We start from the raw sequence: 25,183 nt of genomic DNA, 5'->3' as shown, positions 1-25,183 counted from the left end.
CCACCATGTCTTCCGACTGGGACCGAGTCCCCTCCGACGCCGGCTTCGACAGCTGGAACGACCTGAAACTTGCCGCTGACGAGCGCGCCAAAGAGATCACCGCCGAGCTGGAAGCCAAAAGGGCGCAAAGAGATGCCAGGTTTGCGGCCGAGATGGAGAGAAAGGAGTTGGAGTGGGCCCAGACGCTTAGAAGGAGACTGGCCATGAAGCCCATGGAACCCGAGAATGGTAAGGCGATGGGGGGAATGTTGGTTATGAAGTAGTTGGTGAGTGTTTTGTTCAATCATCTGCTGATGGACGCCGAAGCTGACGATTGAACAAGCCGGAGATGAGGCCTCATGACGGAGGAGCATCGCAAGGTTTCGGAGGAGGAGACCAGAGTGAAAGCCCGGCACGAAACGGGCAAAAAGCTCAACAGGAGATGGTCAAGATGCCGGCGGATCAGGGCACAAAGGCGAACGAGAAGCGCAAGCGCGGTAAACAGCCCGTCAACGGACACTGATGCGAATCCATTTGAAATGGACTATTGCGGTCCTTGTAAGTATACACTATTACACTGAGAAACCAGGTCAAGCAGTCACTAACCTGGGTATGAGTGGGACAAGGAGCTTCAAGCTCACCTCGAGGGTTTGGCGGTGCAAGCGGACGAGTGGTTCATCTTGACTAGCAGGCCTTGCGGATGGCTTCTATTCTGGAGTGGATGAGAGGCCAAAGATTGCTATGAGGCTCTACGTAGGAATGATTAATGGGCATTTGGCAGCTAAATAGTTACTGAGAAAGTCTGATGCCATTGCCCTCGTGCTGGTTGTTGTTCCGTCGCCTGCGCCTTGTGTACGAAACGCAACACCGTTTCCTGTCTAACCATGTGGATAAGTGAGGACCGTAGAAGTTCCGTTTGCAAAGCTTCGATGACTCAATGCAAAAGCCTCACATCATGTTCATTAACCACAGGATGCTGGCATGGCGTGGTCAGCTGCTAGTCGCCATGTCCTTGCTGTCACGTATTCAAAGCAATCACGAGGTCTATGTGTCTTGGTATATCTATCATGATAAAAGATATGAAAGTATTCAATGCGTGTGTACAAGTCATTATCTTTGTGGTTATCATCTGAAAGTCTTCTTTTCGCCCATCCTCACTCAAACTCTCACACGAGCCATGCGACATCCTCCAGCACACTGCTCTACACCATCTCTAAAGCATCATCATCCTTACGAGACTTCTCCAGACGTTTCTTCAACTCTTTCAACCTATTTGCCCGCCGCTCCTCTTCTCCAATCCGCAGTGGCGGAGCGATGATCCGTCGAGAATACCACCCTGCAGCGGTGAGTATTGTCACGGGTATCGCAATGACCCAGTATATCCAGAATTTGTTTGAAACGGTCCATTCTCCTGTATCGTCGTCGATGTTGAAGAAGGACATGCTGAATACGGCAGAGATGAACGTCGCGGGGAGGAAAGTCAGGGTGGCGAATGCGATTGTCTTCATCGCAGCGCTGTCGGACTGGGTGGCCTGACCGATCTGGACAGAGATGGCCGAGTCGTACTGCGCGACTAGGTTGAAGGAGAGTTGTATCTCGTTGATGAGGCGCTCTTTGTTGGAGAGGGCTCGAGATTTGAGGCTTTCGAGGGTGTGCTCGTACCAGAACAGGCGCTCGCGGACTTGTCGGAAGCTCCCCTTCCTTGGCTGCTCGCCAAACCATTGTTCTTCCTCCAAAGTCTTGTGTTGTTCGACAATGGATTTGACTGTCTTGAGGCAGACATCGAGGGTTTCGGAGACGTGAATGGCGTGTCTTGCGAGGTCGTGTAGACCCCTGTAGTCGGGGTCTGGCTTACTGCGCTGCTTCTTCTTCTCGACCTTGCGAATTTCGGTCCTCACCGTCCAAACGGCATTGTTCTGTAGATCCGAGAGCTCTTCAAGAAGTCGGACGTGGACCCAGAAGGGGTCGTGGTGAGGTTCGGTGTGGGAGCCGTCGAGCATCCCGTTGGGGATGAGCTCAGTGAGCTTCGACTGCTTTTCGGATTCAAAAACGAGAAGAATTGTCTGGTGAGATGAGGCGATCCATCTGGTAAGTGTGTTAAACTTGTACCAGGAATGCCCGCCTTCATGTAACTGCTTGACGAGGTACCGTGACCATGCATCTGTGGGTGTCAGCGTGGATCATAAAGAATGACTGGGTTGCTCACTGAGTGATGTAACAATGCCGTCTTTATCTCTAAATGTCTCGCATCCAAAGTGGCCGTTGGACTTTTTAGCGTAGTTTGACCACCAGAGCTGTGGCATCTGGAATTGGGTGGTGAAACATCGGCGACACGATTTGCACTCGCGGATCTTGTCTGCGTCGGCGAAGCTGAGAAGGCATTAGTGGTAGTCGGATGAGATCCGAAAATGAATTACTGACATTACTACCACGTGTGAGTCGGATTGGAGGATAGGAAGTTCGGTTGCGCCATGAAGTTGAGGTGTCGTGATTGTCTCTTCCCGCCAGTCGTTTTTGCCTGAGGCAAGATCAGCATTCTCCCCATCAACCAGCGACATCCATCATCAACTTACTCTTATCCCAAACCCGAGCCTTCAATGGAACACAATCGGGAGAATTGTCAGGCATTTTTGGGTATCATGAAGAAAAGGAATATTTAGAGGTTCAAGTTGCGAAAAAAGGGGAGGACCAATGTTTCAATAGGCGCTCAGCCTGATCTGTCCGACCAGGGTGGTGCGCGGTCTGAGGCGAAGCACATCAGGCAGGCTCTGAGAAATCAGATATGATACGCGTGATAAAACGAGGCTGCAATTAATTGGGCAATTGTTTTATGCGGATTTGTGCAACGGGAATGGGATTGTAGTGTGATTCTCATGCAGGCTGGAGCAAGGTATTGAAGACAGGTGATACAATGAATTGACAAGTCACTAGGTTAAGGATGGGTGCCATAGTATTCCGCACTTTGCTAGACTAGCCAATAGAGATCTCACCATCATTCTGACACTTTGAACTATCTCCTAGCTTATGTACGCTCTCAAACTGCTATCCATACCTGCTCCAACAAAACGCCCTCCATCCATACCTCAAGCACAGATCACACAACAAGCCTTCCGGCCCCAACGGAAGCTAGGATCGAAATCTGCCTCGGCTTCCTGAAAGAGGAGCCCGGCATCGATAGCGCGCGCCACGAAATGGCGATGCGGCCATCTCGTTGGTCGCGACCGGTCTGCGGCTGAGGGACCCCTGTTCCTATCTGGACTGAGGGGTTGAAGACGAGCTGTCTTGCTCTCGACCCCGTGGGCATTCTTTACCCCCTCTCTTTAGTGCCGGAGCAGGGTCCTGCTGGCAGGCAAGGCAAGGCGGGCGTTGGGTTGGGCTGGGTAATAAATAGCTAGGAATGGGATGCCAAGATGTCCGGGTCCTTGGATTTGCGACCCTTTTCGCTCGTCTCTACTCTCCCCACGCGTGTGTAAGTAAATGGCTTCTCCACAGCCTACCCGTGCCGCCAGCACGGCACCGTCTCAGCGAGTTGCTCGAAAGGCAGTAGGAGCATCTTCGACCCATTCTGCTTCTCCGCGTCCTGTTTCTTTGGCTTTGAGGCCTGCTTCTACTTGGAGTGCCCCACCAATTCATCCGCAGCCGCAAGGTCAACAGCAGTACCCTCATCAGCAACCGAATCAATATCCTCAAGCTCAGCCAGGTCAATATGGGCATCCGCAACAGTATCTTCAGCAGGGTCAGCCCGTGGCTCAGCCAGCCCCGGCGGGTGGTGTTCATTATCCTCAGCAACAGCAACCGCATCAGTACCAGCAGCCTCAACAGCAGCATCAATCGCCAAGCCAGCAATACCAACAGCCAAGCCAGTATCAGCAGCCAAGCCAACAGCATCACCAACCAAATCAACAACAGCAGTTGCCAAGCCAGCAACATCCACCACAGGCGCAGCAACAACAGCCGCCTTATCAGCAGCCTCAACACCAAAGTCCGCATCAACAGCAGACATACCCGAACCAGCAGCACCCACAGTCGCAACAACAACCACAGCAGCAGCAAGCATACCCGCAGCAACAGGAGCATCAGCAACAGCAGCAACCCCATCACCAAATCCCACCACACCAACAAACGCAGCAACCTCCGCAGCCTCCGCAGCCTCAACAGCATAATTACCACCACCACCAGCAACCACATCAGCAAGTCTCTCAGCCTCAGCAGCAACATGACTATCACCAACAGCTGTCGCAGCAGCAGCAGCAGCAGCAACAGCAACAACAGCAACAACCTCACCACCACCATCAACCCTCAATCTCGAGCCCTTCAGCACCTCAGAACCCCCCGCCCCAACCGACACCCGAGCACCCACCACAACCACCACCAGCGAGCCCAGCTCTGCAACGTCCCCAATCGATAAGCGATCATAATAGCATACACTCGTTTACGGCCGAACATGGAAGACCCCCGAGTATCAGCAGCAGCAGCGCTGGTATTGCGACGCCTGGGACGACCATCACAACGCCGAGCACATTGACAAGTCCACTGTGGGAACATGCTGCTGTCCCTCCTGCGACGCAGCCAGCGCCGAGTGGACGGGTATCAACTGGACAAAATTCGTCGACCTCTTCAATTTGCAACCATTGTCGCAAAGGTGAGCGCAGTAGACGAGAGAATGGACAACAGATACTGACAACTTACAGCCATCCCACCAAACGTCTCCATCTACACCTGTCTCATCTGCAGCACCGCGCGCATCACTACAGTCTTTTGCGTCTGGTGCTTCACCGCCAATGCTGTCAACATGTCCCACGGCCACGACAAGACTTACTACGTAACCGACTCCGATCCCCGCGTACAACTCTCCGTCCCAGACCCCACCTCCCACCTGTGGACCATCCGCAAGAATGTTTCAGGGCGACTCTGGTATACGCATAATTCGACGGGTTTGAAGACGCACATCAAGCCTACGGCGGCTGCGTTGTCGGGATACTCGGGGCTGCCGGCGGGTTGGGAGGAGAGAAGAACGCCTGATGGGAGGACCTTTTACTTTAATCGCAAGATGGGGAGCAGCTCGTGGACGAAGCCGGCGAATTCTCTGCCTGATGGGTGGAAGGAGTTGAGGACTCCAGACCAGGTACCGTTCTACATCAATGAGAGCCTCGGACTCTCGACTTGGGATCGTCCAGGACAACAACCAAGAAAACGACCGGGGCAGAGCAACAAGGTCGTCACAAGATCAAGATCTGGACAGCCCAACAGCAACCAAAACGCCGGAGACGCTCTTTTGTCTGCCACCATCAACGCGGCCAGACTCACAGGCCACGGCGTCGAAGTGGCGAGTCGACAGATGGGCAAACTCGGCAAGAAGAAGAACTGGAAGAAGATGGGCCGGATCATGACACAAGCCAGCGGTTTATCCATGGACTCTGACGGCGAAGGCGGCGGCGGCGGCGGAAATAGTTCTGACGACGGAGGGTATGAAGAGCAGGGACAGTATCAGGAGAACCCCGGCTTTCAGCAGGCTGCGTTTTCGGAGCAGCAGTCGTTTATGGATGGGAATCAGACGCAGGCTGGGTATCAGCAGCCTGCCTATGAGCAGCAGGCGGTGTACCAGTACTCTGCGCAACAGGAGCAGCCTGTGTTTGAGCAACCTGCGCTGTACGACAACAGCGGGCAGTTTGCATACCCTGGCAATGAGCCTCAGCAGGGCTATGAGCAGCATCAGGAGCCTCAGTATCAGTACGGTCAGAACCCGGCGTATGATCAGCAGCCCGTGCAGGAACAACAGCAAGTGCCTCAGCAGCCGGTTATCCCTCAGGAACAACCACAGTACTATACCCAGGAGGCCCAACAGCAGCCTGGTCAGCAGCAACCAGTTATGCCCCAAGAGCAACCGCAATATTATCCTCAAGAGGTTCAGCAGCAGCCCACTCAACAGCCAGTACCTCAACAACCAATTCTCCCTCAGGAGCAGCCTCAATACTACACCCAGGAGGTTCAGCAACAGCCTATACAGCAACCTGCGCAACAGCAAGTGCCTCAACAGCAAATCCACCAGCCAGTCCCTACCCAGCAACCTACCTCATTCGATCTCGTCATGCCCCCGGATCAAAATAGCGATCTTCCTCCACCCGCCCCCCAAGAGTCATGCATGCCTCCTCAACCGAGCCAGCAACCGGCAGTCACCAACCAAGTCCCTACGACCCAAGCACCTATGTATACTTTCCAGCAACCATTCTTCTACGACCCAACCCCTACGACACAAGCCCAAGCTACCGTGACATACCAGTCGCCTGTCTACTCGCCGACATATATACCTCCGGAGCAGAGCCAGTTGCCGCATAACAATCAGCCCGAGATCATAACGAGCGACGTCCCCCTGGTCGAGACGTATACCTCAGACAGCACAACCGTCTTTGTCGACAACAACTCATTCGTGACTGGAGGCGGACAGCAGAATGCCGCGAACGAGCCCATCGGCCCCGTGCCTGATACCCAGGGGTGTGACATTGTAGTGGAGGTGACGATTCAGCAGCAGCCAGAGCCTCTGGATGTTCCGAATCAGTCGAGTTTGGAGGCCATTTCAACCCCGGAGCCACTGATCATACAGGAAAACGATCAAGCGCCAGACTCGATTTTGACAGCTCAGTCAACAGAAATCCAGGGTGACATGGATGCATCTGCTGCATGCTTGGCCCTCATCTAGGGGATTCGAACTAGTATAGGCCGCCAAGATATTTGAATAAAGTTTCTCAAAGCTGAACGATTTTGAGAGAGCGATATTAAGCATATCTACAAGTGATGAATGATGAATAAGGTCAAATTCGCTTTGTATACTGGGGTCCCAATAAGATTGTTCGCCTGACACAACCACCCTTCTCAGACAGACTAAAGATTTCCATCTACGGCTCGACGTCCATGTCCTCGCGTTTAGGGACCTCATCTACCACGTCCTTAGGTACACTATCCTCATCTACTTCCATGCCCTCGTCTTCATGGCCCTCATCCGCCTCCATGTCCTCGCGTTCCCAATCCTTAACCGCCTCATCCGCATATTTTGTGTGTGGGTGTTCTGCTCCCAAGATTGCACGGCGCAAGCGCGAGCACTCCTGCATCAGCTCAAGAGCCTCCTTATTCTGCCCTCGACACCTCAGTGAATTGGCCAGGTTATACATCGTGATTAAGGTAGTTGAATGCTCGTCGCCAAGTGACTGACGCTCCAGGTCCAACAGGGCAGACAGTACTTTGACCGCCTCATCGTACCGCCCGTGTCCGTAATGCAGATCACCTAGAAGGCTAAGGACTTTCAACGTCTTGGGGTGATTCTGGCCATCTTTGTCTTGACGCAGCTTCAGTAGCCGACGAAGGAGGTCATCGGCCTCATCATACTCCTTTAGCTTCAGGTAAGTGCGGGCCAATTCGTGCATGCAGTTGAGGGTTAGGTCATGATCCGTGTCCAAGAATTGTCGTGCGTCGTCCAATATGTTCATGAACAACTCTTTCGCATCCTTCCAGCGGCCCTGTTGTCTGTGAACTACCGCGAGGAGACGTTTGCAATCAAGCGTGTGCTGATCCTTGTCACCCAGCGCCTCTGACGCCAGCGTAATTGTATTTCGGGCGCATTGTTCGGCCGCTTGGAGTTGCTCCAGATTGATGAATGTCCATCCAAGATTCAACAGCGCCTGAATCGAGGTCTGATGCCTCTCGCCAAATCCCTTTTGCGCCAGACGCACCTGGGTTTCCATCGCAAGCCGTACCTCCTCCCATCGCCCACGCCAGTAGAGAAATTGGCAAGCCCGAACCTGAAGATTGTACGCCTCTTTTTCCATTCCATGAATCTCGGCCCATTCGCATACTCGCAGTGCATGTGCCAGGTATCTCTGACTGTCACTTTCTCTCTCGTGATTGTGTTGTGTAACATGAGGATAGGCACCATCCACGACGCGTAGCGCAACTTGGGCAAAGTGTACATCAAGTTGGCCTGGGGACTTTCCCTTCCTGAGGTCGTACCGAGCTGCATGCGCCACCAGTCGGTGCATCTCAAACGTTCGCTCGTCGTCTCCGCTCTGGAGCTCTGTCATGAACGAGAAGTCTTTGAGTAGGCGTACTGCCCTCTTGAGTTTCTGTTCTCTCTCTCCCTCCCCTATCTGAGTTTTCTTGTGGTAGCTGGCGGCCGCTGCGAGCAACTCCATCGGGATGCTCTGATTGTCAACAAATGCTAGGATGTGGAGAATCCTATACGCAGTCTGGCTCTCTTGTTTCAGTCGGCGAATGGAGATGCTCCAAGTCCTCAGCATGCTCTTGTGGGCGTCACTCCATCTGTGCCTGTCAAACTCATCCTCTCCAAGAACCTGCCATCGGCTACTTTCTTGCTTCACCTGGGACAAGTACTCGGATACAGATGTCTCTGCATTGTACATATACACTCCCGCTTGCGAAACGGCCAACGGGAGCCATTCAAGCTCCTCGAGTAAGAGTTCCGCTTCTCGAGCCTCTCCACTGGGCGTTGCTTGATGCCTAGATGTCTCAAGTAACTTACTTGACTCCTCGATTGTCATCTTGCCGACTCGGATCCCTCGCTGCCAGCCAACAAGTTTTATAACTCGCTGGTCACAGCTTGTCCATAGTACCGTGCCGCTCGGTCCCTTCGGAATGAAGTTCAATAGAGTGTGCTGTTGTCTGCCAGGCGTCGAGCCTGCACCAAAAAGAGTCAGGTCATTGGCGTTATCCAGGACAAGGACCCATCGTTCCTGCGACCCTATGCCATGGCGTACTGCATCCAGAAGTTCCTTTCCTTTCAAACTGCTTTCCAGACCCAGCGTACGAGCAATATTTTCGTAGTCTTGCGTGAAGGTCTCATTCGTATCTGCTTGGACCCAAAAGACTGAGCAATCGGGGTCACTACAGCGGTTGTGTGCATAATGGAGAGCGATTTGTGTTTTCCTGTAGATGGATGCTTTAGTGATGCCTCCTACCTGAATACTTGACAAAGATCTCTCTTACCCTGACCCCTCAAGGCCCCAGAGCGCTGCGCTGTGAAATTCACTCGAGTCGGATGGCAGCAGTTGGTCGAGTTTGGTGTTTATATCAGAACGGGGGATAAAGCTCTCGTTTTGATTGGAGGGGATAACGCGGTATGCGGCCCGAGCGGGGGTCCTCTGATCGGTATCTGAGACTGATCCCATGTTTCTACCTGAAGTAGGGCTATAGGAGGTTGACTCATTGTCGGATGGGTCATCTTCCAGGTCATCTTTTTGTCTCGAACTGGAAGGCTCGTCGGTTCGCAGGTACTTCTCGACAAGCGCCTTGGCGACTGACGCAGCTGTGACAGCTGCAAACTGCAGCCAGCTTTTGCTATTGTGGTTGTCGGCGTAGTCACAGATGCCTTTGACGATGATACAAGGGATGCCAACCGAGGCGCTGGTGTATTTTATCGCGAATGCGATTAGGTCATGCTCTTGGGCGATTGCATCGCGATCTTCTCCTGACGTGGGTATTATGCCTCCTAATCCGAGACGGCCGACGAAAACTCGAGGCACTCGAAGCGTATCACTGTCTTGGAGCCGCTTTCTGGGGACGCGCTGTTGTACGTCACATCCGAGCTCATGGCATGAGAGTTTGCTGCTCGCATCGCATACCACAGGAGAGTCATCATTGCATACTCCGCAGAGTCCCGTAGAGCGATGCCTATGGAGATAGGAGGCCGGATACAGCTGATCGTTGTCGGCTCCAGGATACCAGTAGTTTGCTGCTTCATCCACGTCTGACTGCCAACTCTGAAGCTTCTCCAAGTGGGAGGCTGCCTGTTGCTCGAGCAGCTGGATACTGTGGCTTGCCTTCAACGCTGTAAAGAGATTTTGGATGTGTAACGGCGACCTTCCGAGCCTATCGCCGAGCGTGTTCATGGTTTCGAATGTTGGGGGATATAGCCTCTCGTAGCGAACGATGGTGTTGCTGATAACGACATCCCCAAGAACGAGTTCATTGCCGGTCCCCGTCTTGGGAACGCCTCCACAGATTCCCGTCAGAAGAAGAAGCTCCAGGTTCGGGAAACTAAACCGAATCCAGGCGGTTTCGCTCGCAGTCCTGACTTTCCTTAAGCCGGACAACAATACGATGATAATATTCAATGGCCCAATTCGTCCGGCAGTGTACTTATTGGGGTCGCCAGGTGACCCGCCGTAGTTCTCGTCCCAGACCCCATCAACGAGGTGGGAGATGGCATTGTACTCGACCAGCAGATCGCAGACGATGGCAATCTGGAAATCGTCTCGACTCGCAGGCGGGATGGCCACGACACGTGGGGCGACATCTTCAAACCTGTGTTCCCTTTGTTGAGATCGGAAGTGCTCTAGTATTGGGTCTGAAGTGGGTGCGCCCAAAGCTGCATCAGTCGTCTTCAAAATTTCCTGTCGTATCCGGGACCATCCTTGCGCAGCTAAGGGCGAGAGATCTTTCGGCAGCATCAACAGAATCTTGATATCTGAAGATAGCCATTGAGGATCAAAACCATCCAAAATTTGCTGAGAAGAATTCCCTGAGCCATCCTCAACATCTGAAAACTCCAGTGGGATACTGTCCAGCAGATCAGCACCGCTTGGGCAACAGATCTTGGAGTCTCTATCGGCCAGGTCTGGCTCGGATGTGATCAAGCTTGCCTCGGATGCGGGACCCATGTAGTCTCCTAGATTATTAGAGCTGTCGATTGCCAATCGTCTGAGGTGCCCTGCTACATGTTTCTCCATCAGTTCGAGCCGAGTCAATTCATCAACTGCCGATCCCCTCGCCCACTTCTGAATTGAGGATGACAGTTCTTGATTTCCGGTGCCTGTGAGGTCATACCCACAGATGGGGCAAATATTTCTGCCCCTCTTGCGAGGTATCTGACAAGACTCCGCTATGGCATGCTTTTCCTCGTCGGTGCAATCCGAGTGTTCGGAGGCAAGGTGTTGTTGGAATTGGCCCTTTTCGGAGAATTCTTCTACCTCGTGATCAATATCGCAGGCCCAGATGAACGGCTTGTGGATTTTCTGTGGCCACTTTGTTGTATGGATATCTCTCATATGTTTGGCCCAGGTGTTGAACTCTTGGAAGTTGAGAGGCCCTTGTGCGCAGTTGTCAGAAAGGCAAATGAAAGGGCAAAGGTCTTTGTTGACATGGCGTCTGCAAGATATTTCAACTTCTGTGCCACTAGAATGAACATAAGGAGAAAACATACACCCACGCCAATCCCATTCTCTCGTGCTTTTCCAGTGGTCGGCAGCAAAACGGGCAGGGGGGCTCCGGTTGGTGAGGTCCACACTCTGGCGGTTCCGGGTAGTCTTCAAGTGCATCAGCCATGAAGGTGCGGCTCTCCTTCGACGAGGACACGACGGAGTCGTTTTCGCCTTGTTTCAGTTTGGCAATAACAGACGGTGATGGAGCGAACTTTGAGGCGTTGGTCTCGGAGTGCTCACCCAACATTGGGGAATGGTCAAGATGTTGCCTCTTGAAGGTCATTGCCGCTCTTAGGAGAATCGAGGGAGATCTTCGCTTCTCTCCTCTGGCGGCATCACTCTCCGTGACCGAGGATGCCAGTGCCTGGACCTTCCCCTCCCCTGTTCTTTCACTATGTTTGGTGTTGATCTGGCCAGCGAGCTTGGACTGGTGTCTGTGGAGGTACCTGAGCTTTTGCCGCCGGGATGCCATGCTAAGAGCCAGATGCTCTTGCAGGGACACGGAAGCAGTCTTGTACTTGAACTGAATAATCAATCTTGCCAGTTGAGTATAATCCTCGTCCCCGTATTTCTGTGTGAAAGTGTTGATCCGATCATCGAGACTGGAGACAGAGTGTTTCCTGATGGCAACACCAAGGCGGTTGAGTCTGTTTATGCTGGATTCGATGGCTTCCAGTGCCTGCGAGGGTGTACCCTCGAGCCCAGAGGCGCTGGTGATATTTCCATCCGCAGGTGCATCATGGTCCGTCGAGGCGACTTCTAAATTTTAGCAACGAAGCCTTTTTCTGTAATGAAGGAAAAACCAACGAAAAGCCAAGTTTCTCTGCAAGACCGAAAGCATTTGCATAACGAGGCTCTGGACTTCATCGCTGTACTGTAGACGTTTATCTAACGATGCATTTAACGGAGCAAACACACCGAGATAAGACGCCCAGACGTAGAACCGCTGGTGCTGGAGGTCTACCCTCGTGTGCAAACTGGATGAAGGTGAAGATGAGCTCGCATACTTGGAAAACAGCTCCCCGCAAGTTTGGGCGACGATGAAGATCCTACGCGTTTCTTCGGTGCACCTATCTCTGATATGGCCGACCGCCCCGGCCGGGATATGGGTTGCCATCTGGTCGTGGAGATGTCATATATTGATCGATCGACACTGGTTCCTGGCATTCGACTCTGTCATATTCCACCCGGTTTTGAGGTTAGCGAGAACTTGAGAGACCGATCAGTTGCGCATAACATCGGGCTGCGTACAGTGTAAATATCACAGCAGGTTCACGCATCAAGTACCCTCCATTCCTTGTGCAGCTACCTGCAGGACTGAAGGGGCGAGGCTCGGCAATCCTGCCCCGCCTGGCTGAATGACCAACTTCAGCCGCAGAATGAGCTTCTCTGTCAAAACCTGTGCGGAGAAGATCCCCTGACTTGCTGAAGTTTTCCTCACTATCACTCGTCCGCTGGTAGGGGCTACATATGGCGGTAGCCTCCAGTCAACATGGCACGTATCGAACTCGACACTGAGGAAATAAAGGCATTGATCGACATCCTACAAAAGCTGGTGCCACTCATATCCAAACAAATAGCATGTGGCAGAGACCAGGTAACAAACTTGGCTGTGTTGAATGCCAGAGACGCCATGAGCTTTGAGCTGGACCAGGTGTTTCTCCATCTACGCAGAGGTCAGGAAATGTGCCTAGAGGATTACACGCAATTTCTGAGAGACTTCCGGAAGCTCAAAATATTACTTGAGGGGCTTATCGACGAGCAGGTGTTGGGTTCAGATTATTCGTGTGGGGTGAGTAGTCCTGGGTTTATCGCTGAGGTTTAGACTGAGCTTGGGCTGATTCGCATACCGAGAAGCAACCGTCATCCATTGAACAAACGCGGGAGGCTTCAGACACGGATGAGTTCCCGAGACTCAACGCGTTGATGAGACGTGCCACCGATGAATCGGATGGCTCGGATCTATCCCACTTCATCAAGCTCCCAGACACCAACAAAGGCTCACGTGAAGCAGAGTGCACAGTCACCCAGTTCAACACAAATAACTCGAAGAGATGCGCACAAAAAGGCGCGGATTGCCAGGAGAGTGGGATTGATTATACCGCCACCGGACAAGATGGGTGTTATCAGCCAAAATCTAGCTTGGCGACTAACGGAAAGTCCATGGCAACATCCCACGAACCCTTACGGACGCTGGTCACAACTCTATCGCAGACTATCGGGGCCAAAGGCTGCAAGCATCAGCATGTTGCGAAGATCCAGGTTCGGGAGCCCACATGGAGTGCTGAAGTCTCGGAAGGTCTTGATCATAACTTGTTTCTCTCGTGCTCCTCGGTCGAAGGCAAGTGGCAGCAGACTACTTGCAGGGTTGTTGCAAAACTGCATGTGCCCATCATCCCCATCGACTCAAGACATAACTGACGGTATATCTAGACCACCTGAAGAGCCTCCATTGAAGATGATGAAGCATACTTGCAAAACAATCCAAGACCGCCTCGATGGTGAAGAGACCCTCGTTGTTTTCCTGCACAGAGATGGCATCGTATGGAATCCCGATTCCTCGACAATCATCCAGTGTCCCCCCATCTGGCCGACTCTTTCGTTGGCTGAGATACTCCAATTAGGCCCCGATCCTCTCAGGCCATACGACAAGGTGATTCTAGCATTAAACCTAGGCCGAATGCTACTCCGAACATACGACACAGGGATGGACGGCTGCGCTTGGTCAGCCGAGGATCTATTCTTTCTCTTCGAGTCTTGCCAGCAAACTGCTCACGAGATATACAACCCATACCTGAGCTACTCGCTCACGGGTCATGGCAAAACTATCGGAACTACGTCACCCAGGAAATTCCCCATCTTGGTTGCTTTCGCCAAATTACTCTTGGAGATTGCGTGTGGCAAAATTTTGGGGCCGTTCGTGCGTCGCCCAGACCGACCAGAGATCTCGTTACTCGCTGAGCTAAAGAAAGGCAGCGTGGCTGAGGAGGTTGTAGCAGAATATGTGCGTGCGATCGAAAAATGTCTCCGAGCGAACAGAGAAGACGGCGATGATGCGAAAAGTGAAGAAGACCAGTGCCGAGCAGTCATCAGAGACGCCGTTGCAGACCTTGAAGAGGCTTGGAGTACCGCCTATGCAACCAAGGGTGACCCCAACCAACCAAAGGAGCTCAAGGTTCCTCGAGGAGTGCTCAAGAGGAAGGCATCCAATACCCAAAACAGTCCTGCGAAAAGGAACGGCTCAGTCAAAGTGGTGCGAGAACAGCTCTCTTTACCGACGGGATACCAAACTACTTCCTCGCCTAATGGCTTATTTGATGTCACAAGACTAAAAATACTCGGAGACTGTGTAGATTCACGGTAAGGCCCTCAAAGTTATGACCAAGCACATGAATCAAGCTTACGGTTTTGAGTTGTGGCTGGGCAAAGACTTTCCTCGAACGGGCTGAGAGCTTCTACAACAAGCATATTCACCACCTACCTATCAAAAATCGCATCCGCGTTGCTATCCTCGACACGGGTATTGATGACACAAAGGTGTTTTTCAGAGCGGCAAAAAAAAACAGGACAAAAAGAGATAGTCCGGTTATGGACCAGAAATCCTTTCTAGCTGGCATTTCTGTTACCGACACCGACGGACACGGGACGAACGTGGCCGCTATTGTATTGAAGATGGCACCCGAGGCCGACTTGTACGTGGCCAAGATCTCAAAAGGTCATGAAGTCGATGGAACGCATCACATAGCCGATGTAAGACTTACCTTTCATGCTTGCAGCTGATCTGCCCCGGAGACCACTGACCAGGGGTGCAGGCCATTGATTGGGCCATAGCACAAGACGTTCATATCATCAACATGTCCTTTGGATTGTCCAGCCCCAACTGGAACATCAAAGCGGCTATCAGACGCGCCGAGTCCCTGGGAATAATCTGCACTGCAGCAGCATCGAACTACGGCAGCAACCAAGCGAGATCTTTCCCAGCAAAGCTTGATCAAGTGCTCTGCATCCACGCGGGGGATGGGAACGGTAACAAGAGTGGGCTCAATCCCACTCCATTGCCCTGGAGGGACAACCTCAGCACCCTAGGCGTGTGCATTCCGTCCGTGTGGGAAGATGAAGATGAAGGTGATCATTATATTTCAGGCACCTCTTATGCAGCTCCTGTGGCTGCAGGAATCGCGGCCAATGTTCTCAGGTTTGTGCAATACGCGACGGAAAGGGGCTTGATGACACAGTCTCAATGCAGGGACGCCCATAGCTGCTCAGGGATGAGACACATCATGCTGGCAATGTGTGAGCCACAGCACCGGGACGGATACTGGTTTGTGATACCATGGCGAAGGATCTGGAGCGAAGACTCAACTGAGTCGGATGTTGTCAGTAAGATGAAGGAGGCGTTGAAGAATGTGTAGATAGAGTAGCTTGTTGAATCATCTTGGTTGCTCCAAGTCCTGGCCAACCTTTGGAACGATCCAAACCACCTCTTCACCGTTCTCGGCCTCCATCTCAGTAGTCAAAGCCTTGTCAATAAATACATTGTCAGGAGTAACATCATCATCATGCATCAGCACCATGGTGCTTTCGGTCTTCACAGCTCCTCCATCCTGCATCACGGCCTTGTCTTGGTGCGTTTTGTTGCGCAGCTCTCCTTGATGGTACCAGATTTTCTTGACACGAAAAGCGACAATGAAGTCGGTCGAGCCTTCCCAGCTTTCGCCTTGTGTAGCGGAGGTAGACAGGCCAGCCTCGAAGCCAGTCTGGCAAGGCGTGGCCGGAACATTCAAGCCGCCATCCAGCTTGAAGCCCTTGTTTCTACTTTGACTGCTCTGAAGGGAGCATTCACGGCCGATCTTGAGCCCAGTTACCACTGATATACAACGTCAGCAAGAACTCCAAGGCTAAAGGGGTGTGTTTAAACGATAGCATCATAACTCACTATAAACGGGATCCTTGTATCGGCGGAGTTTCATGTAATGGCTGACTTCTGGTACCTTGACGCTTTTCTCAATGTACTCTGGCGTAGGATCAAAAGTCGTTGTGTCCAGTCTCTTGCAGATCAAGACATCGCTCTTGTTCTTCTCGTAGAAGACGCCAGCCCCTGCTCCAATGCCAACTAGGCCAAAAATTCGGGCGAAAACACCGAGTTCGCCGGACAAAAGTTCGCTTCGAGACGTTGTGAAGCCAGTCTTGATATCGGCAGGGTTCTTGTCATCTTCCGGTATTTCAGGCACGCTGCGGCGGTTTAGGGGTACGAATTCGGTCAAATCGTCCAGGATATGGCCAAGTTGAATTGGCCCATTTGGCGGGGGAGCCGTTGTCCAGTTAGGAGCGAGGATGTATGTTTTCACCATGGTCAAGCTGGCCCGTGGAGCGAGATGAAATGGAAGATGAAGAAAAACAGCTGGTAGGCGCCGAAGCACAGCAGTATACTCTCGCAGTAGACCATAGGATGGACATGATTTGCCGCCATGTTTTTTCAGCTCATGCAAGATTATCACAGAAACAAGGTACTTAGAGCACAGTGCGCAAAGTAGTGCGATCTATTGGTGTGTCTGTCCCTTTGTGCAACATTACCCAGCGGAGCGGGGGAGAACAGAGCATCGACTATGGGCCAAACGCGCGGCCAGAGTCATCCCTCATCCCTCGTTTTCATTTTTCCAGGGTTCTCATTCGATCTTTCGGCATTCTCTTGGATGATCACAACCGCCCGGCAAAAATACGCCTTACAGTACCCGTTTCCGTGGCCGCTGTTGTTGCTCGTTCGGTATTTCGACCACCCCTCGACCAGTAAAGCAACATTGGGCTTCAAGGCAGCTGTATTTGGGCTGTGAAAATGAGGCTGGCGGTAAGTGGGAGGCCGACAAAATCCCTCACGTGGACATGCATCGCCATCTTCCACAGCCTGATTTGTCTTGGCAGGCAGACTCTCTTGGCTTTCTGCATGTCGTGATACCAACCAACTACCAGTAGTAGGTCGGTCGCGAGGAAAGAAAGTGTTGATGTGGCAAATAACAAAGGCCAATTCGCAGATTAGTAGCTGTAGTAGATTGTACATCCGTCGTTCTGTAGAAACAAAGCTGCTATGGGAATTCTTATTAGAGAGGCTGTCGTCTCTGAGGGCGACTCTGTGAGCACCACCAACCAACCAGAGTTCGAAGCGGCCTTGTTCAATTCGGCAGCTAGCGGGTTTCAATCTTCAAGATGCTGCGCGAGCAAGTTAACAACTAGGTGCCCATGTTAACTAGCCACTATGCGAATCAACCACTTTCAATTCGAAACAGAGGCAATGATGAGCTTGTTTAGTTTAATTAGGTTTCTAAACACAGGTTCTGAGGAGGCAGACAGGATAATAATACGGTGATTCCTAATATTGGCGATAAAGCTTATCGAGGTAGATAGACACAGGGCATAGCCTAGAGCCGATCTAGCCCATAAGGGGAAATCACTGTTTCTAGCCACAGTCGCCCAAGAAGCATCACATCCAAAGGGAAGAAATACGACACAAAGACATTGTCTTTTATTCAACATTTCATCATGCTCATGATAGTAGACATAGATCCTATACGATTGACCAAGTACCCGTTCCTTTAGAGACAGCTTAAGCATCCTGCTTGCGCCTATCTTCAAGCTCAACACCAACAGCGTTGCTCTCATCAGCAATGCGCTGCTTCTCATCCCGAGCGACATCCTTCTCATCAGCATCCCGGTTTCCGTACAGACCAATCTTGTACCAGGGAAGCTCGAACAGGTGATCCATGCTCTCGAGGCTGCGTCCGCCGGTCTCGGGAACAGAGAACCACACCCACACGCCGCCGACAAAGGTAACGGCCGCGAAGCACCAGAAGGTTCCCTTGGGGGAGATGCCGCCGTCAGAGGTGGGGAGGAGCATGTTGGGCACGGCGCGGGAGTTGCCGTATTGGTTGGCAAAGTGCAGAGTCATGGCCCAAGAGGTGGCGAGGGCTCGGATGCGGAGAGGGAACAGCTCAGCAGTGAGGAGGTACTGCATGGAGTTCCAGCCGAGAGCCCAACCGAAGCCGGAGACGTAGATCATGGCGATGGCGCCGCGGCTGGCACCCTTGTCGGCAGCGGGAAGGACAAAGTCATCGACGACACCGAGCTGAGGGATGCGAGTGAGGAAGGAGGCGACGTAGATCATGGCGATAGTCTGGAGAGTGATACCAGTGAGGAGAGCGCGCTTTCGGCCGATGACATCAACGAGGAAGAGAGCGCAGATGATGGCGGCAATAAGCTTGACGATACCAAAGACGGCAGTGACGAGAAGAGACTCCTCGCTACCAGTGATACCGAGAATCTTGAACAGATCAGGAGCGTAGAGGGTGATGGAACCAGCACCGGACCACTGAGACAGGAACTGAACCATGGTGGTGAGGTAGAGGCGGTAGAGGTTGCTGGGAACAAGGAACATCTCCTTGATCTTTCCAAGCCAGCCAACACCCTGGCTAGCCTCAAGCTCGTGGTCAAGAGCCGCCTGGATCGTGCTGATCTGAGAGACGACATACTCGCCATCAGGAGGCTGTCGGCGAAGACGACCCAGAACGTGGGCGGCCTCGTCGGGCTTACCCTGCTTAACCAGGAAACGAGGCGACTCGTACTGGAAGAAGCTGAGGATGAAGATGATGCCGGACATCATGATGTGCAGGGAGGTGGGAACCAGCCAGCGGTTGTGGGTGTGCTCGTCGAGGTGGAGGGCGCAGCCATAGTTGGTGAAGTAGGCGAGGACGATACCGAGGTAGACAGCGCCGGTGAACATGCAACTGCAGAGACCACGGACGGCGGCAGGGGCGATTTCGGCAATGTAGACGGGTCTATGGCAAGTTAGTTGATGAAGTGATAGTGAAGGAGTGTTGTGCTGCTTACCCAACGACAGGTGTCTGACCAACACCAAGACCACAGATGAAGCGACCAGCATAGATGGCTCCAAGGTTTCCGTTGACACCACCGATCATGAAGATGACAACACCGAGAGCCCAGATGGTGCAGAGGATTCGAGTAGCCCAGATACGTCCAACACGATCACAAATGAGGAAAGCACTAGGCCCTTGTAAGCAAATAACATACCACGAGCAGGGGAGAAATTCATGATCCTTACATGAGAGCACCACCAACAGAACCAATCTGAACCATGGCAGAGACATTAGCCTTAATGTTGGCCTGCTGAACAGTCGAGTACGAATCATAGTTGATCGTGTCCTTGAAATCGGCAGAGTTGAAGGCTCCAGAGATGAGACCCTCATCAATACCTCGGGCGGCACCGAGGAGCGCGAAGGAGATGACCGAGAACCATAGTCGCCAGTTGAAGACGCCCGCTGGCTCGCCCAGGTCCTTGAGCTTGAAGATGTTAACGGGCTTCTTTACGCCTCCTGCCATTGTGAAATGATGTAGGATGAGACGAGGGAGAAGAGGAGGAGGGAGGAAGAGGTGTTTCTCGAATGGATCATAGCAAGAAGAAGAGGGACCTGTTCAGGTCCTTTATACATTCTTCACCCATGCTCGGACGTTTCTTTCTCCACGGTTTTCTCCACGCGACTTCTCCAGGTTCGGGATTCTACGTCCGCCTAGTCTCTACAGTAGTTTCTCTTACTTACACCGACGGGGAACGGAAAACGAGCTATATCCGCTGATCTCTGGAACAAAGTTCACGACCCCACGGGACCTGTGCCGAGCCATCCAATAGCGGAGACTCCATTGCCCATCTCGTTGCCTCCGTACTAAACGCAACTGGGACGTTGCGCCCGTCGTGGGGAAGAAAACGGAAGGGTTGGGGGAACTTCTCCACGGGGACTCGGCGGCGCTAGGACAACGCTTCCCCTTCTTCTTCTGGGTCCCGAAGTTGGTTGGACATGAGTCGTGTCAACCCTCCTCCATCATCATATCCATGTTCATGGTCGGGATATCGTCGTCCGACCCCGCTTGTTTGATTATCCGACCGTAAGGCGGTGCCCAGCCGCCGGCGGCCGCGGCACCACGTTATTGCCAAGGAGGCCAAGCGACCAAAGGTGAGCCGCATGTCTCGGCGGTGTATCCAATTGGAGGCGGGAATAGCCAGCCGTGATTAATTCCAACGTCAGAAGAAGAATCGAAGACGCCACAGAAAGAGGGAACGAGCCGACGACAACTGCCGTCTGGTGGCCGCAGAATCAGCAAATCTATTGTGCTACGGACCCTGGCTAATGGCCAGATCCAGATCCCTCTCCGCAACTTCTGACCGCATTGACATTGGAAGGGTTCCCCTGGTGTTCTGGCCACGAGTCCTCCGCATTCCCCGCAGCCGACATCTCCGTCATCTGAGAATTAAGGTGTAAGCCTAGCTTAACGCAAATAGGCTCGTGTATGGCCCCGGTCATCTCTCAAGCAAGGAATCGGTCCGGCTGTTGTTCTGCCCACCGAGTGATCCCCACATCCCGGAGACGCTTTCTGCATTCAGGCCTGGCTGGGAATAGTAGTGTGGATAAGTACGAGTAAGGATGACAATCCAGAGGCATCTCGCTCGTCAGCAGGCCGCCTATAGGGCCGCCGGTTCACCAAAGTGAATCCACTCTGATGAGAAATCCCAGCAAGGTCCGTTGTTTGAGTTGACCAAGATTCCCTGTATTCGCTTCCCCCTGCCCAATTTGTTCTGCGGAGAGGTCACAAGCGGCGCGGTATTGGAGACTTGTGATTGAGAGAACTTTTCAAGGTGCGGGGTGGCACGATTATGAGGCCATAGAGTTGGAGATGTCCCCTCAAGTCCAGTATCGACCCCATATGCGATACTCCTCTTCTGTGCCCCGGAACCTGAAGCTAACCTCTGTAATGTCCTGGAATCCTTCCTTCTTCTGCGGAGGCTTGTGTCGAGCGGAGAAGCCAGAAAACGCCAGCTTGGGCAGCACCTGTCGTGACTCTGGGTTGAGCGACTTGTTCATGGCGCGCACAGCATCATTGTGCTCGCACAGCGCGATGGGAGTCTTGAACCACACACAACGGATAGAGATGCCGAATTTCTTGGCAAGCTCTACCCAAATGGTCCTGGTGTCGGGATCAGCGTTGGTATTGTCTGGGCGATCCCTGTTAGCGTCATGAGGGGTGGCATGGGGCATGGGGTAACGGCAGTCGAGAAATTGGGGAAGTGCGCACCTATCGCAACAGACCGTCCCTCTTGGAGATGTTCCCTCGCCGCCTGCACGCACTTGTCGCGACTCTTGAGGAGGTCTTGGTTTACCCTCTCGTACCCCAGAGGTTTGAGGTATTTCCAGTAGAAGCTACTCTTCCCCGCGCCGGGAGGTCCACAGAATAAGACCATGTCCTTGTCGTTAGTCTTCTCAAAGACGACGTTGTCGGGATTCCCCGGTTCGGATATCTCGAAAGGATGGTCGGACAAGTCGAAATCTCGAGCGAAACTCCGAGGCTTTTCTCCGAGGAAGAACTCCTCCGGCGTCTGGTATTTGATTCCCACGTTGTGCGCAAAGTTCCTGTCCGAGCAGCTGAAATCCTTGGCCGTCGCTGCGCCGTTTGGCCCCTTGCCCAGGGAGGCTGTGCGCCCTCCCGCATCGCCGACGAAAATGCTGTTCTCGATGTCTACCTCTTCTTCCGGAATGTCAAAGTCGTCACACAGTTCCGTCCACATCCCTGTTCTCGGTTTTCGGTATATGTCGTGCGCGGTTGCGGCGTAGACCGATGTGGGAAGGTTCAGGTTGCTGAGGACGGCGCTGCACTTCTGTTTGAACTCGGTGACACGCTTTTGCGCAGAGGCCTTGGGTCCCTTGAACTTGGGATCAAAGTGCAGTGTCAGACCAGCTTGGTTTGACAGAATGACCACTCGGTAACCATCTTGGTACAGCTCTCGAAGTCGACTAGGCACACTAGCATCCCACCACTTCCAGTCTGTGCCGCTGCTAGCATGCTTCTTGCCTGATGCAGTAGCTATCAGGGTGGAATCAAGATCAAATGCAGCAACCTTTCTCCTCTTGATGTTCCTGTCTTCTGGCGTCTCCGGCTCGTACCGACCGACGAGGAGTGTGGCAGGGGTATCATCGTTCGGACTCCGTTCGGACCAGATCGTTGGGTCTTTGGGCTTCTTTGACGTCGGTGTGAAGAAATTAGCTACAGCAGTCTCTACCTCGAGTCAGTTTCCAACCGCATAATTCCTGCCAGGGGGCATCTCACTGGTTGTTCCACTCTGGATCTTTCGCTTGACCATCGGCGGGGAAACTGGAGCGTCGGCGGCCTTGCGCTTCTGAGAGGAGTTTCCGGAAGCCATCGTGGTCGCAGGAAAAAGGTTATCGGCCGCATGTAATTTATCTGTGGGATCAACGGGGCTGTTCCGTAGATGATGGGTCCGTTGGTGAGGCAGAATTCTTTGTGGTTAAAGGAGGATGCTTAGATCCATCGCCAAGCCTTGAGGCTCGGGTTCACGCGTAGCACCTCCTTGACGCGTAGTCACGTGCTGAGCCGACCAGCTCTTTCGGAGCTCTAGTGGGGCGCTTCAACCATTGCTCTTCAACATCCCAACGACTTCCATCGCAACACGTTAATAGCCCCTGCGCATTGCGTTTAAGACCTTCCACCCCTTTGATAAAGCTCCAGTATTGTTAGCGCCTTCATTTCGGTCAGACAGGGGTCCTAAGCCGGGTTCAATCGCACCCCTTGGTCGTCACCATGTACGAGGTCTTCCTTACAGCAATCGTGGATGACAGCAGCTTTGGCCCAGCATGCGCTGTCCTGAGCGGCCTCTGCGGCATGCGCCCATGGGAGAGCTTCCAGCGGGTGCTCTACTTTCACGGACCCCCCAGAGCCGGTGGCATGACGCACCAAGCGAATGTCGACAAGCCCATGCGCAAGGATGCCACCTTCTTGTGGAAAGAGATTAGCCAGAACTTGCTTCGACAGTCGTACGTCATCCAAGCGCGTTACGATATTGCCAAAGAGCGTCAAACGGCTCCTATGGATCTCATTGCGACACCTGGAATGCTGCGGTGGACCGACTTTCCTGAGCCGCCTCATGGTCGACCCATGCTTACCCAGCGCAAGAAGATTGAGATTTGGGATCAAAGGAACCTGCCTCTAGTAATGCGCGACAATAATTACCAGTGAGTTGCCCCCTCTCTGTTCTATGCGGCTGGGAACTAACGGAAGCAGGTTCAAGACAGAGATCATAGAGGAGGTCCACCGCTTCTACCGCGACGACGTCGAGTTCTGTCTCTTCCGCTCTTATTTCCTTCACCCGCAAAACAGATATGTCTCTGTCGAATCAAAGACGGAACAATTCCCCCCGTTGGATTCTCTACCGCCCTTGGACTCGCTTGTGCCGATCGACATGGAGAAGCGCTGGTTCCTCCATGTCAAGACGCATGTCATGTCAGACAACAAGCCTGACGACCTTCGAAAGGCGCAGGACCAGCTCTTGGCGATCAGGGCAGAGCTGGAAGGCGTCTTTGACTTTAGATCTATTGACCGCAAGGTTTATGATACCAGGATAGCTCAACAGGCACAGGGGATCCAGGCCTTGCCTCAGAAGGTGGTCATCGGCAGGAATTGAAGTTCGCGGTTGGTGCTTGTCAGGACCTAAAGCAGGGCTATATTTGGATACGAGGTTGCCTCCCTCGTCCATACTCGCAGCTCGTCACTTGCTGCGCATGGCAGCCAGGATACGGTTGTTCAGACCTCTCCAAAGCGAGCGGTCTCCTTTAAACATTAGATGATACCCTTTAATAGTCAATCTACGGCTTGCTTATTCCCCATAATAGTCCCCGACGTCCCATACGCAAATGGCGGAGCAAGGGACGTGTCAGATAAGTACCTCATTGTTTCTTCCAGGCTTGGTCTGCATCTGTCACATTGTTAGCCACTTCAGTTCGACACGCAACAGACTAAGCTCACCCTCGTGAATAACTGGGACTGGAATGTCCTTCCTGGCCTCTCGCTTCTGCTCATAATCCACCCCAAATCTCCTATCCCTATCCCTCACATGCTTAAAGTCAAACTGGCCATCAGCCGTAAAACTCGTCATGAGCTTCGGCGGGCCCAGAGGAAGTGTATCACCCCTATCTGTTTGCCACAGATGATACACCTTGCCGTACAGATGGACTACCTGATCCATCTCCATGTTTTCAGCGACCTCCCATGCGGACTCTGGCACGGCGCGATTGGGCATGATGAGCATGCCGGACTTTACTTCGTACACGTGAGAGTGCCAGAGTTTGCGCTCCTCCTTGGAGAGCGTGTCGTATAGTTTCGGGGTGATCATGTATTCTATCCCAATTAGGCGTGCGGTGGGTTCATCAGAGTCGTATAGGAGACACTGTCGAACATCATCATCTGGTCCTTTGTTAGCAGGAGCTTGGTCTTAGGCGACATGAAAGAGTACTCAGGTGGGCGCAGTAGTGATTGGCTTCCACAAACCGCTTGGGATCATCTGCGTATGCATGAAATGCATTGAGATGAGCACAAATACTCTTGACTGGTCGAAAGTCCTAGATACATGAGTTCGCTGCACCAACTGAGAGTTCACTTGGGGGTCTCTAACCTGGGTCACCGCAGCACCAGCGGTCAACACTTGATTTGTAGCCGAGAGCGGCTGGCCCATGCCCTCATTAGTGGTAGGGATTTCTTCTCTCTGAGACGAAGCCATAATGGATTTCTTCAATAAAGTTGTGCCGTCGAGGCAAGGTTTGCGATCATCACGGAATCTGGCTATTAATAAAGTCCAAGTACCACCCAAAATCAGACTACGTCATGGATAGATCTATCTTGCACAAAAAGGGAAACATTGTGTGTGCCATTCCAAGATTGATCAACACCAAACGAGATTTCGCTACTCACGATCGCATCTCCCGTAGCGTCAGTATGACGACCCAATGACTTCCGAAGTACTCGGCGCCGGAGACCCACTTACTCGGCTGGGACTCGGCGGAGCAGGGTGAAATTTACCCTACACTCCGGCCATGGATTCCTTGGACGACAATCTCTTCGATAAGTAAGACGCATAGTAATTAACTGTG

The 25,183-nt window shown here is 52.7% G+C and overlaps 10 protein-coding genes across 10 annotated transcripts; 4 read left to right on the top strand and 6 right to left on the bottom strand.

Annotated features, from left to right (window-relative positions):
* Positions 1-5: 5 nt before the first annotated feature.
* Positions 6-502, top strand: NCS57_00182000 (uncharacterized protein; the record flags this gene model as incomplete). The annotated part of the gene is made up of 2 exons (XM_053051871.1): positions 6-251; positions 323-502. 2 exons carry the CDS (start codon positions 6-8, stop codon positions 500-502), a joined length of 426 nt encoding a protein of 141 aa, XP_052920386.1.
* Positions 503-1,181: 679 nt separating this feature from the next.
* On the bottom strand, positions 1,182-2,607 carry NCS57_00181900 (uncharacterized protein; the record flags this gene model as incomplete). The annotated part of the gene is made up of 4 exons (XM_053051870.1): positions 1,182-2,140; positions 2,186-2,349; positions 2,401-2,497; positions 2,553-2,607. The coding sequence occupies 4 exons, from the start codon at positions 2,605-2,607 to the stop codon at positions 1,182-1,184; spliced, it is 1,275 nt and encodes a 424-aa protein (XP_052920385.1).
* A 782-nt stretch (positions 2,608-3,389) lies between these two features.
* Positions 3,390-6,676, top strand: NCS57_00181800 (uncharacterized protein; the record flags this gene model as incomplete). Its single annotated transcript, XM_053051869.1, has 3 exons — positions 3,390-3,448; positions 3,619-3,701; positions 4,671-6,676. 3 exons carry the CDS (start codon positions 3,390-3,392, stop codon positions 6,674-6,676), a joined length of 2,148 nt encoding a protein of 715 aa, XP_052920384.1.
* A 196-nt stretch (positions 6,677-6,872) lies between these two features.
* NCS57_00181700 (PNP-UDP-1 domain-containing protein) lies at positions 6,873-11,940 on the bottom strand (the record flags this gene model as incomplete). Its single annotated transcript, XM_053051868.1, has 3 exons — positions 8,974-11,940; positions 8,510-8,871; positions 6,873-8,401 (listed from the first exon to the last, which is right to left on the bottom strand). The coding sequence occupies exons 1-3, from the start codon at positions 10,644-10,646 to the stop codon at positions 6,873-6,875; spliced, it is 3,564 nt and encodes a 1,187-aa protein (XP_052920383.1). The 5' UTR covers positions 10,647-11,940.
* Positions 11,941-12,678: 738 nt separating this feature from the next.
* On the top strand, positions 12,679-15,598 carry NCS57_00181600 (Subtilisin-like protein; the record flags this gene model as incomplete). Its single annotated transcript, XM_053051867.1, has 6 exons — positions 12,679-12,978; positions 13,044-13,567; positions 13,620-14,546; positions 14,600-14,936; positions 14,999-15,381; positions 15,433-15,598. 6 exons carry the CDS (start codon positions 12,679-12,681, stop codon positions 15,596-15,598), a joined length of 2,637 nt encoding a protein of 878 aa, XP_052920382.1.
* Positions 15,599-15,616: 18 nt separating this feature from the next.
* On the bottom strand, positions 15,617-16,561 carry NCS57_00181500 (uncharacterized protein; the record flags this gene model as incomplete). Its single annotated transcript, XM_053051866.1, has 2 exons — positions 16,123-16,561; positions 15,617-16,053 (listed from the first exon to the last, which is right to left on the bottom strand). The coding sequence occupies exons 1-2, from the start codon at positions 16,535-16,537 to the stop codon at positions 15,617-15,619; spliced, it is 852 nt and encodes a 283-aa protein (XP_052920381.1). The 5' UTR covers positions 16,538-16,561.
* Positions 16,562-17,784: 1,223 nt separating this feature from the next.
* NCS57_00181400 (MFS domain-containing protein) lies at positions 17,785-19,586 on the bottom strand (the record flags this gene model as incomplete). The annotated part of the gene is made up of 3 exons (XM_053051865.1): positions 19,297-19,586; positions 19,065-19,238; positions 17,785-19,012 (listed from the first exon to the last, which is right to left on the bottom strand). The coding sequence occupies exons 1-3, from the start codon at positions 19,572-19,574 to the stop codon at positions 17,785-17,787; spliced, it is 1,680 nt and encodes a 559-aa protein (XP_052920380.1). The 5' UTR covers positions 19,575-19,586.
* Positions 19,587-20,929: 1,343 nt separating this feature from the next.
* NCS57_00181300 (uncharacterized protein) lies at positions 20,930-22,443 on the bottom strand (the record flags this gene model as incomplete). The annotated part of the gene is made up of 3 exons (XM_053051864.1): positions 20,930-21,240; positions 21,321-22,298; positions 22,350-22,443. The coding sequence occupies 3 exons, from the start codon at positions 22,441-22,443 to the stop codon at positions 20,930-20,932; spliced, it is 1,383 nt and encodes a 460-aa protein (XP_052920379.1).
* A 398-nt stretch (positions 22,444-22,841) lies between these two features.
* On the top strand, positions 22,842-23,721 carry NCS57_00181200 (Mediator of RNA polymerase II transcription subunit 18; the record flags this gene model as incomplete). Its single annotated transcript, XM_053051863.1, has 2 exons — positions 22,842-23,272; positions 23,322-23,721. The coding sequence occupies 2 exons, from the start codon at positions 22,842-22,844 to the stop codon at positions 23,719-23,721; spliced, it is 831 nt and encodes a 276-aa protein (XP_052920378.1).
* Positions 23,722-23,983: 262 nt separating this feature from the next.
* On the bottom strand, positions 23,984-24,837 carry NCS57_00181100 (uncharacterized protein; the record flags this gene model as incomplete). The annotated part of the gene is made up of 4 exons (XM_053051862.1): positions 24,709-24,837; positions 24,550-24,655; positions 24,063-24,500; positions 23,984-24,012 (listed from the first exon to the last, which is right to left on the bottom strand). Exons 1-4 carry the CDS (start codon positions 24,811-24,813, stop codon positions 23,984-23,986), a joined length of 678 nt encoding a protein of 225 aa, XP_052920377.1. The 5' UTR covers positions 24,814-24,837.
* Positions 24,838-25,183: the final 346 nt, after the last annotated feature.

The sequence above is a fragment of the Fusarium keratoplasticum genome, chromosome 1 (assembly GCF_025433545.1).
Source record: "Fusarium keratoplasticum isolate Fu6.1 chromosome 1, whole genome shotgun sequence".
NCBI classification, from domain to species: Eukaryota; Fungi; Ascomycota; class Sordariomycetes; order Hypocreales; family Nectriaceae; genus Fusarium; species Fusarium keratoplasticum.
This window is presented reverse-complemented; position numbering and strand designations above follow the sequence as displayed.